Source organism: Abrus precatorius, unplaced genomic scaffold (assembly GCF_003935025.1).
Source record: "Abrus precatorius isolate BTA unplaced genomic scaffold, Abrus_2018 Scaffold7, whole genome shotgun sequence".
NCBI classification, from domain to species: domain Eukaryota; kingdom Viridiplantae; phylum Streptophyta; class Magnoliopsida; order Fabales; family Fabaceae; genus Abrus; species Abrus precatorius.
In genome coordinates this window covers 8,775,186-8,789,063 of record NW_020874417.1, presented here as the reverse complement: position 1 = coordinate 8,789,063, position 13,878 = coordinate 8,775,186, and the positions used below count along the sequence as shown (strand labels likewise).

At 27.2% G+C, this 13,878-nt stretch overlaps 1 protein-coding gene across 1 annotated transcript; it reads left to right on the top strand.

The window, feature by feature from the left end:
* Positions 1–4,140: 4,140 nt before the first annotated feature.
* LOC113871428 lies at positions 4,141–5,586 on the top strand. The gene has a single exon (XM_027508524.1). The coding sequence runs from the start codon at positions 4,141–4,143 to the stop codon at positions 5,584–5,586; it is 1,446 nt and encodes a 481-aa protein (XP_027364325.1).
* Positions 5,587–13,878: the final 8,292 nt, after the last annotated feature.

Genomic DNA, 13,878 nt, shown 5'->3' with positions numbered 1-13,878 from the left:
TAGGAATTTATAAAGCATTTAATTCATTCATTAATAGATAGGCAATAAAGGTTGCAGCTGTCTCTCTCAGGACAGCCCTTTACAAGCTGTGGTGTCCCAATGGAATCAATCCTTAGATAATTTTGAAAAATGGTCCTACAAACTATTGCTCAATTTCCACAATGCCAAAATGCACACACAACACTGTTCTACTCATCTACCTTTGCCATCACTGTGCTATTCCGTCGGCAGGGACTAAATATTAAGAACAACATTTTCATCTGTTAATTGATTCTCCAATGAATGAATGTGTTTGATTTTAGCTCCTTTAAGATAAGATAAGATAAGATAAGATAAAATAAGAAAGGTGTAAAAATGAGAATATAGAAAAGAATTATAATTTAATTACTAAAATTATTAATAACTATTCCCTCCATGAAGCAGTACAGTATGCTTCTTGAGTTTATCATATAGATGGCAATTTTCTTTCATTCTCTCTTTAACTCTCAGAAACCAAAAGATGGATCAATCTCTGATGCCAAGTACATGTTTTCTCACTTGATCTTCAGAAAATTGTATACAAAGCATGCTATCAATATTGTTAATCACATTACATGATCAAATCAATCCAACAATTGGTGTTATAACTCATGGTATTATGGCTGGTCAGCATAGAACCAAAAACCCTATTTATTTAATTTGTCAAAAATCATGAACACTGTTATTTTTTAAGCACAGGGACACAACCTAATTGTTGAGGACAATCCTAATTGTGAAAATAGTTCAATAAATGAAGAGTGTTGAGTATATATTTTTTAAGCCCACTTTTAATACATTCTTTATTATTAGTTGAAATTTAATTAGGAGTGTTTAGTTGAAAATTTTGTTTAAAACATTTTTGGAATCTTAAGTTAATAAGAATGCTACATTATGTAATATTTAGCATGAAAATATAATAATATTTCCAAGAATTAACATTTATAGGAAAATTTGTTTACCTACGCTTTTCATTCTATGAGAGGGATGATAATCTAAGTTTTTTTTTTAAGATAAAAAAAGTTTTTAATCATACTTATGTATATTTTTAAAAATATTTTAAGAATACTAAACACATTTATATCAGTTTTAGAAATTATGATTCTCATAAAACATACACATGTCCTTCATAGAAAATCATAAGATTATGGATAGGAGCTCATTAGATAAGGAATAGAACCCACACGAGTTTTTTTTTACAATAATTTAAATCAGCAATAAATTTTTATTTAAAACTATAATATTGTATATAAAGACATATTATTAGTACTTTTTTAGAATAATTTATTAAAAAATAATTACATTTTTGTCAGTCAATTAACTGGAAGATTGTTTAAAATGATTTATCTAAAATTAGAAGAGTAATCAGAACAATTCAAAGTTAGGACTTGTGAGTCTTTCTTTGCAAATGATTCAAATTTAAGGAAGTTTTATTCTTTTAGAAGATTTATATAATATGTACTTATTGACACCCAAAAATCAGTTCTAATAAATACATTTTTATGGTAAAGTATTGTAACTACTCAAATGCCGTATTATTTCATTGAAAGCTAGAAATAAAGAACAGATTTAACATGGGAGATTAATAATAATAAAAAAAATATAATATAAAGTTGATAGAAAATGAAATCTTATCATAAATAAAATATTTAACTCTCAATTACACTTATGATATTATATACTGTATGAACTTATCAGATAAATCAAAATAAAATGATTTTACACGGGTTTGGCATCAATAATATAAAGAAAAATTCATTTTTTCGTTTCCTTTTAAGACATATGCAATTTTTTTTAATGTCAGATTTTCCCAATTGCACAAAAATTGAGTTAAAAAAATGTTAAAAATAATTTATAAAAGAATATCTATAAGCTATTTTGCTAAAAAAGAAAACACACTTCCTCTTCTGCAAATTATAATTATAACTTGAATCAAACTAATGTCAACTAGGAAATTATTTCTTGAGTCCACGCAGAATCATTTCTCCAAAAAGTTTATGGTCTAATCATTATTTTTCTTTTTTCAGAAAAATAAATTAACTTTTCTCAATTTGTTGTTTCTTTTACCTTTTGTCGTCTTCTCAGAACAAACGTAGCTTCGTATGCTCTTAATTTGTTTCTTTCTTGTTTCAGATTAGAAAATTTTCATCCCCATATGATTATAGTACTTTTCCTTTTAAAATATTACACCTATTAATTCTTGCACAATTATGAGTTAGTTGATATTTTCGATAACGCAATTTTCTTTAGTTTTTTGCGACTTTAAGGGTTGAACTCTAATTGGTTATCACTGTTTTAAAGAAACTTGTCAAATTGAAGTTAAACACAGGAATCACAAGTCACAACTATACCATGAAAAAAAATAATACTCTAAGGCTAAATAGAATATATTATATTATTTTTACAATAAGAATATTTTTCAGTTGATTAGAGATTATTATTTTTTAATATAGAGACTACTAATTAAATTTTTGTATCTTTAAACAAATTTTTCTTATACATATAAATATATAATTAAAAATTGATTGCTGATCACGTGTTGAGAAAAAACCTATTGCCAATTGTGTTGTTTTATTGACAAAGAATGGTGATAAGTAGTCCCTTAATCTCATAACAAAATCGCAAATTAATATTGGTAAATGATTGTTATTAATTTTATTCCTCCAATGAAATTAGTGATAGTAGTCATTTAATATAATATTTAAAAATATGTTAAACAATATACAACTGAATTTAGTAAATTGTATTAAAAACAACAAATTATCATAAAATTTAATATATTCATAACATTAAATGTTATATTTTTAATAAAAAAATATTATTTGTTAATTTCTAATTATATTCTCTAAATATATAAATATCGGTAAATAAAAAGTTAATGTAATTATACACACATATATATATATATATATATAAATAACATATGACAATATAATAAAGTACAAAAATTAAGTATAGTACTATAGTTGTTGTTGGTGTTGTTTTTCAATAAGAATTAAAGTTTCATCTTAATAATATTTATATGTATTAACATTTGAAACAAACATTTATTATATATATTAGTGAGGCAAAACTCTAAATTTGATTGAAGAATAACACTTATGGTACTGCACCTATGTTTTATCGTAATAGATACATATTGTGATAAAAAAAAAAGTGTAAATAGTTGACTTTTATATTACAAATAAGAGTACATTATTTAGGAAATGAAGCATTAAAAGTATTTTTTAAAAATAAAGATAATTATTTTCAATCATTTTTATTAATTTAATTAAAAATATTTTATTAAAATCACCCATCAAGCATGCTTTTTTCCAAAACAAAACAAGCAGACTAAAACATGCGAACACTAATCTAAACATGACATGTTAGACACCACTAATAATATAGTGGCAACACAATAAAATTTTAAAATATAAAAGTAAATTACTAAATTTTATTTTCAATTTTTTTCTTTCTTTCATGTGTACTCTGTTCTTCAATGTTCTTTCGACAGCCAAATTCATTACTGTGGCATTGCTCCAGTGAACCGTTGGCGCTGTGTCACCAGGTTACTCTGTTTAAACATTCATGTACCCTATGAACTATACTATTACTTACAGGAGCTAAGGATTTTGGAATTTTATTTATTTATTTATCATATTGGTACCAATTTTTATGGTGTGGTTGAATTGATGTTAAATTTACTTAAGTCTAAATTCATTTTAACAAGTTATAATTTTCATGATAAAATGTATTTTAAGATGATTTCATTAAATATTGAGACATGCACTTAATGCGTTGTCAATATATATCTTCTTTAGTCTCTAAATCATAACTATTCTTTAACAAAATGAATCTTGTTCAAGTTGAGTGAAATTCCTGTAGACAATAAAGGTTTCTTTTTTGTGTGAAATATTTAATAATGCTACATTTTTATGAACACAAATTGGCGATGACATGTGTAGCGAAATAACATAAGTTGATGCAGGGACTAGATGTATTGCCGCAGGTTGTGTTGAATGACAGAGAAATCAGATAAAACGAAGGAAGTAGGGTTTTGGTCCCAGCAATAACAGAGGACGTAAAAAGGTGATTCACACACAAAGTCACAGAATCCTCGGCCACAGAGAGAGAGAAAGCGAAATGGGACTATTGGCAAAGGGAAAGGGAAAGAGCAACAACACTAACACCGACAACACCACCCATAACAGTAACAGGGAGGGTATGGGCTTACTCCTAGTTTTCTTCCCAGAAAATAACGCTCCAAATCCCACTCCAACCATTGCTAACAAAACCAACCTTCTCTCTTCTTCTTCTTCTTCTTCTTCTTCTTCTTCTTCTCCCTTTTTCAAAAGAACCAATTCCAATGTCATCTTCTCCAAAGCCCAGTCAACAATTTCCATATGCTTCTTCCTCCTCTTCTCCACTCTCCTTCTCTTCACCCTCTCCACCTTTGAACCCACCATCCCCACAGACCCTTTCTTTTTACACAAACCCCACTTTACTTCCTCCAAACCCCCCAACGACACTCGTTTCACTTCAACCGCACTTCAACGCATGGGCAATCTCTACCGCCGAGGAACCCGAGCCATGAACGACATCGTCGTTTGCCACGTCCCCGAAGACACAACCTCCCAAGAATTTCAACTCTTTCTCAGACTCCTCCATCGTTCTGGCGTCACTTCCAAATCCGACGTCGTTTTCATCTTCCCTTCTCCTACCTCCGTGTCCACCTTCGACCCCATTGTTCGTGAAGAGAACGACTTGTTTTTGTCACTCGTCGCGCTCCACGCCGAGTTGAACTCGACTCAGTGGAGCAAATCGCCCGAGTCGAGTTTCGACGTGACTCGCTTCTTGAAGTTTGCTAAGAACGGAGAGTCGCCTTGGGGGAAGAGAATTAAAAGCAATATGAGTGGTTCAGATGCAGAAGAGAGCGAGTTGACTCGGGCGAGTTACGGATCGGTGCTGAGTTTCGACGCTAATGAACTTGACCCGGAGAACGCACTTGCTGGGTTTTTGGACCGAGTTCCGCTGAGTTTGAGGATATGGGCTTGTTACCCCATGTTACTCGGCCGAGTCAGGAGGAAATTCAAACACGTAATGCTAGTTGATGTGAAGAATTTGGTGATTTTAAATGACCCGCTCGGGCGAGTCAGGAATCGGAGTCCCGAGTCGGTTTATTTGTACCCGGTAATGAATAATGGAAAGCATGGGAAGAAGAACTCGGAGAGAACTCAATCTCACCTGGTTAACTCAGCGATTCTAATGGGGGGTGCTCGTGGGGTTCGGCGATTGGCGAACGCAATGCTGATTGAGATTGTTAGAGCCGCAATGCAGCACAAGAAGAAGAGCCCGGTGTCCGGGTCGGCGATTCTGAGTCAACTCGTTCGGAATGAGTTTGTGTTGAAGAACGTTCATTTGATCGTCTCGAGCGAGTCAATACCGGAAGCGAGTTCACTCGCTGCTTCGACGTGGTTTTCAGATTATTCAATAATTCAACGGGGTATGGGTAATTATGACCTTAATTATGTTATTAAGAAGCATATTTGTTCCTCTGTAGTTGATTCTTCTGTTTATAGAGATTGTTAACTATTAGAAAAAGGAAATATAAAAAGAAATATAGGTAAATATTAATGAGAAAATTCATGTATTTATTACCATTGTTTTATAGCATAACAATTCTTACCTTCTTTCCTCTGTTAGTTGTACCTATTTATTGAATTATTTAATGATTGGAGCAGACAGAAAAATTTAACATGCAAGAAGCAATCCTTAATCCTAGTATTGCATTAATATATCCCATTTTTCAGATTATTTTTTAAACAATTTACCAGTTCCTTTAATTAATTCTTAATTATTTTATTTATTACGTAGTTTTTCTTATGCAATTATAGTTTTTACATATAATCTCGCCACCTGAGTTTTATTTCGCATATAACTATTATAATTTTTACATATTTTTTTGTATAAATCATCACCCAAATTTTGCTAATTTATTTCCACAATATAACATTAAAATTAATTTTTTATATCGATTTTAAATATTTAAAAGGAAAATTAACTTTTAATTAAAAATATAAATTTGTTAATTTTATATTTTTAGAAATACTTGGCTTAGGATTAACAATATTATTACTATTTATTTATTATCGTTGGGATGCATGAAGTGGGCTTTCCAGGGAAAGTCAACGGAAAAAGAAGGAAATTGGGTAAAAATGAAAAAAAACAGCAAAGTTTTCATTTCAATGAAAGGAATGAGGCAACTACGTAGCACGGTAGCTGTAAAGCGCATTGATTATGCCATGTGCGGTGATGGCTATGTTTTTGGACAAATCTTATTTGTTATATTATAGGTATATTTAGTGTTATTTTTAATTAAAATTTAGTAATATACATTTTTTTATTTTTAATTTTATTGAATACATTTTTAACAAAAGTTTTAATAAAAATTCATGTATAATAAATTATTATTAAAAATTATAAAATATTACATAATTTAATATGTTTATCTTTTATAATATTCTTTATAAAAGATCAACATTTATTAATTAAATACCCACCTAATTTTGTTCTTATTTTACTGTGCCTCTTTTTGCTGGTTATTAATAATTAATTAATACCAATTGTTGTTTTTGGGTTTTCAAAATTCCTGCTTTATAAAGCATAAAAGGTAGCGAAACGTGCTTATTACGCGGCTTTTTCACCGTGCTCTGACCTTTGTGGCCAAACAAGGTCCATTGCTTCGAGCGGCGTAAAAGCAATTGTTTTTTTAGTGTTAGTTTAAAGGGAAGAATATGGGTTAATGCGTTCTTAATTTTGTAAAAGCAGTTATTTGATTACGTAAATGTGTTCTTAATTTGTAAAAGCAATTCTTTGATTACGTTAATGCGTTCTTAATTTGATTTGGAACTGATTAAGAAGAAAAAGGATCTAGTTCTTTCAGAATAAAAAAGTAGGTAAAGAAAGAAACATAAATGCCTGTCTATTGAATTTAAATATTTTGTACATATAACTACAACAGTATTAAGCAAAAATAAATAATTAAAAGTGATAATTTTTTAATAAAAAATAATTATCATAAATATAAAAGTATAACAAACATTATATATTTTTAATAATTTTTTATTTTAAAATGAATTAAATGAATTTTAAATACTCAAATTAATAAAATCAATTTAATAAACTTCAACTCAATGATCTATATGCAGTCACTTTTTCACTTTATACCTCTCGTTACTTTAAATAATAAAGAAATTAAAATTACGAAAAGAAATATGAGATTAGTCACAACATGTTATAATTTATGTGTTGTTTTCAATAATGTTGTCATGTTTTTTTAGGTAAGAATAAAAAATCTTTTTTTATTGTAAATTAAGTAAAAATATATTGAAAATTATAATAAAATTGTATTTATGACATTGTAAAAAATGTTTTTAATTTTTTTATCTGATAAAATTTGACATTGGTTATTATTGTTTTTTCTCACAACAGATGTTTTAATAACGTATTTTATGTTATATATGCTTTTTCTAACAAGTATTACTTAAAGTTTATAAAAAATTTCAAAATGAAGTGGACAGGATGAAAAAAGAAAATAAAATGAAAATATTTTATTTTATTCTATTTTATTTTACACATGTATCATTCATTACAGTGAATCTTATTAAAAATAATAATAATAATGTGCTATGCACTTAATTTGCAGGTATTAGCCCTGTGTGCTAAATCAGCCTTCATTATGTAAATATTATATATATAATAAAGACTCTCAGTTAGTTTATTTTAATATAAATAAGTCTTGAATGAATAATTCATTTACTTTAAAACTCTCAATGATATTGGTATTTATTTTTGAAATATTGTTACTAAATTTAATAGTTTAGAAGATAAAATAATAATTTTGAAACCAATGATAAAGGTGTTCAAAACTTCACTTCATCTTCTTAAATTCCAAAGATTGAAAAAAAAATATATTATAAGAGACTTGTTTTATTATCCATCAGTAAGAAGTTTTTTTACATTAAAATAAACTAGTAAGTATAGTGCATTTTATATCTCAAGAGAGGTTATTGGGTTTAATCTCTTAGGCCCATTTTAAATAATTTCTAATTTATATATGAGCTTTTCAATTGTAAGATCTTACAATTAAAAATTTTTTAGATTAAAAAATGTCAATCTTTGTTTAGTCAATAAATACTTATAGAAAAATTAAAAAATATTTATACCAAATGAATGGTTAATTAGATTATACGAAAAAAATAAATCTTGTAAGAAGGGCTAGTTCTGTAATATTGTGAAATTTTAACTTGAAATATTTTTTTTCTTAATTTAAAGATGTTAAGAAATGACTACTAATTATCCAAATTTCTTCCTTTGACTTTTGTTTGGAGAATCTAAATAGGATAGATTAAAAAAGAGTGACAAAATGACGAAAATAAACTTTGACTTAAGAGTGTACGGATACACCACATAATATATATATAAGACAATAATTTAAATATGTCTAATAATAAAATTTTAGGACATGATATGATTATAATTCAACATATAACTTTGTTTTGCAAGTTAATACGAACGTTATTATAAAACTAACATGTAATAAAATTTTAAAATAATAGATAATTTGTACTTTAAAAAATAAGTACGTATCACTGTAGAAATAATAAAATTTAATACTGTATTTTTTTTCGAATACTGTATCTAATAATTATTATTATAATATTCCAACTTATGCTAAAAAATTAAAATTAAAAATGTCCAGGTAGTGTCGGTCCAAGATGAATACACGTCTAATACAAGATTACAAGTAGAAAGTCCGTACATTCTTGACATTTACGTGTATAATTGTATTGATATTTTCAAGATTCTAATTTAACCCCTCCTTATGTCCATTTCTAACAAAATGTTTGCCCATTGATAAAGAGAAAATAAAAATACAAATTAATATTTAAAATTGCATTTCACATCACAAAATGCACAAAAGATTAAAAATTTTAGCAATTTGTTGTTTTTATCTTAATTGGCTAAAACACCTAATTTAATCCAAGATAACTTAACCCTTATACCTTTTGTAAGAATGAATTAAAAGTTATGTATAAATTTGAAACTTCTTAGATACTATTAATTTAAGTAATGGGAAGTGTATTTTTCTGAAGATTTTGAATTTAAATTTTATGAATGAATTAAAAATATTTCTTTTAAGTTTAATTAGTCTTTCAGTCTTCTTACTTATATGGAGATGATTGATTTTAATCTACCAAACTTTAATTGCATACTTTTAGTTTTTTTTTAATTATGATTACTCTGTTATTTTATCAGCTAATTACTAAAATGACTTTCAAATCTTGAAAGTCATAAGCCAAAAACAACTTATACATGATCATAATATATGGATAGGGTTCAACTCTCTTGTTAAGTTTCCTTCAATGCTTTTTTTTTTTTTTTTTTTTTTTTTTTTTTTGCATTACATGAATATGAATTCTAGTTATTTATTGCTGACGACAAGTCATATATTCATGAGTGGTTATCATTAAAATTTAGGCCATTTTTATACAATTTTTTAAAGAAAAATAATCCTTGGTTCCACTTTTAAGAAAGATCAAACCCAATTGATTTTGTTGAAAAACATTGGTTCCAGATATTGATATGCTTGAACATTATGCAATTCCCCTACTTCAAGGTTATATTAAGCAATGTACACAGCTACGTCAAATGTGAGTCTTAAAACCGATTACAAAAATCTTTAAGATAATGATTATGACCACGTGCATGTGCAATACTATAAATTTATGATTTAGTGATTGTCAAACTTTAGTCAATTATAACAATTGATTTAGCAAATGACGATAATATCAATTAAAAAAAACTCAGTAATTTTTTAGTAATTGTTATATTTTGTCCTTGAAAAACTCAGTTATTAAGTTGGTTGTTATAACATGATTTATACAATAAAATTAAATTGAAAATTTTCGACAACCTTAGTCATTTACTAAATAAAAACCGGGTGAATTTTTAAAAAACAGCAACCATTTTAGCTATGGGTTATAAAATGAGTGTTTACATGAATTTTTGCGAATGAGGGTTGTTGGAAATGTTCCTTTCTACTAATCTCTCTTGTAATTCATTTTCTCACTGATAATCATATGTGACAATGTTCAATGGTCGTTTATTAAATGTTAGCTACTAGTGTCATTAATTGGTCCCTGAATTGTTTAGTTTAGTGTGAATCATGCAGATTCAATTGCTAATTAACATAACAATTATGATTTTGGAACTGTTTTTGGCGGTTGATGATTAGTTGCTAATTAAATTAGTGACTAATCATATATATATATATATATATATATATATTATTTAGTAATTTCTATTTTCAACAGTGAAGATATATTCTTCCTGGTTTTTTTATAAGAAATAAAATTGAATATTTTTTTATCTTAATTATAAGAAATATATGATATATTTGAAATGTATTAATTATTGAATTATATATATATATATATATATATATATATTTGTTAAATATATGTTTATGAAATAATGACTATATCATTTAATAGTATGGATATTTTTAAAATAAAATTTATATTTATAAAAAATGTAATTAAATTAATTACTTTCTTTAATTTTGATAATTTAGTCTTATTTCTTATAATAGAAATAGAGGGAGTATTTCAGTAGTGGTGATTACTACTAAAGGGAGGATCTAGTTGAGACTGTTATTCAAAACTCTCTAGATAGGACAACAATTTAAATAAAATAGGACCAATTAACAATGATTTTAGCAAGATCTATATTGTAATTTTTTATTTTAAAATATTTTTTATTGTCTGCTTGAGTTTTGCTTCCAGTTTTTAGTACATAGTTTTGACTCTTTGTATTATTTAACAGTTTCAAATTAATTATCATTCAATCCCACCACTTATACATTTTCCAAATTTGTGAACTTTTGTCATGTGAACGGGAGGAACTAAAAAAATGCCTAAGGTAACAACAATTACAAGTAATATAAATGAGTCGAATTATTTAAGTTTAGTTTAATTATTAAATGTTCATTTAAATTTATTTTTTAAAATTTAAAGTTAATTTCATTTATTTAATTTAAGTTAATTTTTTAACTTTTGTAAGCTTAGTATCAATTTTTTCTTTTGCAAATAACCCATATATGTATACATGTATATTTGGATAATTATAACTTTATATACTATATTTACTTGAAAACATATAATTTTTTTATTATCACTTTATATATTACCTAGTTTTAATTTTTTTTAAAATTAAGCATAAGTTTTAAATTTGACTTATTATATTGAAATAAATACATGGAGCTCAAATATTTTATATTTTTACAAGCTAAGTCTAAACTTCAAACATTCAGAGGGGGCGTTTTACAAGATGTGCAACATATGCTTCATTCTTAACTTTGAGTGTATTTAGATCTCATCTCCTTGTGGATTTTTGATTCAACCCGTAATCTTCTTGACAAAAATGGACAAACTTGAGATTGAAAAGATAAACAAGTGAACGAACATTGAGATTTAAAAATTTGTATGATTAAGAGGTAGTGATGTTTGAACATTTGTGTCCCAATAAAAGAATATTTCTTTAATTTTAAGTGAATGTACAATTCTAAATTTTACAACTGCTATATAGTAATTGTTAAAAAGGTGAATCCTTCAAATTGTTACAATTCGTGACGTGAAGTTTTCACGCTTTACTTTGGAGTGATTTTTCAAAATGTTGATATTAAAAATGTGTTGTAAAATGTCAAATCTGAACTGAAGACAAAAACATAAAACCTATTAGGACCACACTCGATGAACTTCAATTTGTGGTATTCATTATAAGGAGCATAGCTCATGTCATGGCGTAACTCGCGATGACGAGGCCTTTGAAAAGGTTGGGACTGTTGTGTTGAATTTTGAATTTTTCTCTTTGGATGCTCACCAAAACCATCATCGTTCCTTTGTCGTGGCTCAATCCTATATAAGTCACCGACATCAATAATGGGCAACGAGTTATACCACAATTTGTATAATTCAATAATAGTGTTTTTTTTATCCCCATAATTTATTTTTTTGAATAATTTAGTCACTCTTATTTTAATTACTCGCATATGACAAATATGTGATATGTTATTAATTTATATAAAATTGGTAAATGAAACAGTGTACAAAATATAATAATTTATTTTTATTTTTAATTAATTATTTATGTATTTTTCTTCATAAAGTTGTAAAAATTAACAATACATTTCATCTTTATTATATTTTTATTAATTATTAAATAAAATTTTAATGTAAAACACTTAATTTGAAAAATTAAAAATATAAAAATTAAATGAGCAAGTCACATTAAATGAATTAAAATCACACGTTAACTAAAATAAGGAACTGAAAAGTGCGGTCTTTTATTTTCTTTGTTACTTATATGAATTCATTGTGTTTAATTTATATATGTTAAGGTAATGTTTACACTCAACAACAGTAATTGTTCATACTAAAAATAACATGTAATTCTTAAACAAAAAGATTGTCTTCTTTCGAATTTCAGAGAGTTTACTCTATTGGCAGCTTATGCAAAAAGATAGGATAGTTATGGAAGGTTTTTTGAATTTTGAGCTGCATGCACCACATGATCTATGTGGGGTAGAATCACAATCAACATAACAGATAGGGTTGTCTCAATATATTACTATTAATGGACGGCGTTCAGCTGTTGTAATGCATGAGCCGAGGCTGAAGAAACTTCCATATTTTCATTTTGTAAGTGTGTGCAATAAACATTGGATATCAATTAGGTTCACATGCATTTCCATTTTCGACAACGACTTCAAGGTTTTGCATGTGATTCCCATTGTTTCATTCAGGTGCAGCCATGGAGGAGTATTGTCTTAACTCGAATCAATGGAATCATTCTTAGTTACTACGAGGTATTTTTATAGGTTAGCTACGTCCATTTTGAGCTACCCAATGACCAGTGGTGAAGATAGATCAAGATTAATCTTTTAGGGGAGGGTAAGTTTAAGAAATGAAAAAAATAGAGAATTATATATGTAAATTCCTATATTTTTGAAAAGTTTAACGAGAATAAATCCTTATACTACAACATGCATTACACCTAAATGAAACTTGTTTTAGGATAATTTTTTTTTTTTTCAAATTGTTAGGACAACTTCAGAAGGCTTAAATTCAACCACCAAATGAATTTGGGGCCACTGCAACCCGACATTTTTACTCCTTACGATATAAACATAAATGCATTTAGGTTCTCTTAATCCTAGCATCTAGTGTCGTTTTCATAGGTTTTCCCCCTTTTTTTATTATGAAACTTCCTATGTATGGTGGGTTTTTGTCTTTCTTTAGTGAGTGTTTATTTTTTTGTTCATCTTTCTTAACTATACCTCATCTTCATCCTCCTTTTACTATATTTGGTTCATTTCTTCCCTGGTTTCAAACTCACCGGAGTTACCATTAGGCTTGTGCTAATTTGAAAGGAGAATAATATAAAAAGAAAAAAGAAGAAGAAATTAAGAGAATTCTATTTCTTATACTTAGTTGTGTTTATTGTGTAGGAAAATTGGAGATTTGTGTTTAGTGTTTAAAGGACTGTTATATTGTGTTTAACATTAAGCATGCATGCTTGATCTTTTAATACGTATTTATTATTTTGTGTACTACCTTTAACATTGAAAAGCCTTCTGCACGTATTTATTATTTTGATCTTTTTCTCTTTTTATGTTTTGGCATTTATATTTTTGTGAAATTTAGTTTTAGTCCCTTTGACCAAGTGAATTTTTTTTTATATAAAAAAATCAACACATGGCTACATTTTATTAGTCCTGTTATCATTTGATAGTCATTAGAGGTTAAAATTATTGAATTT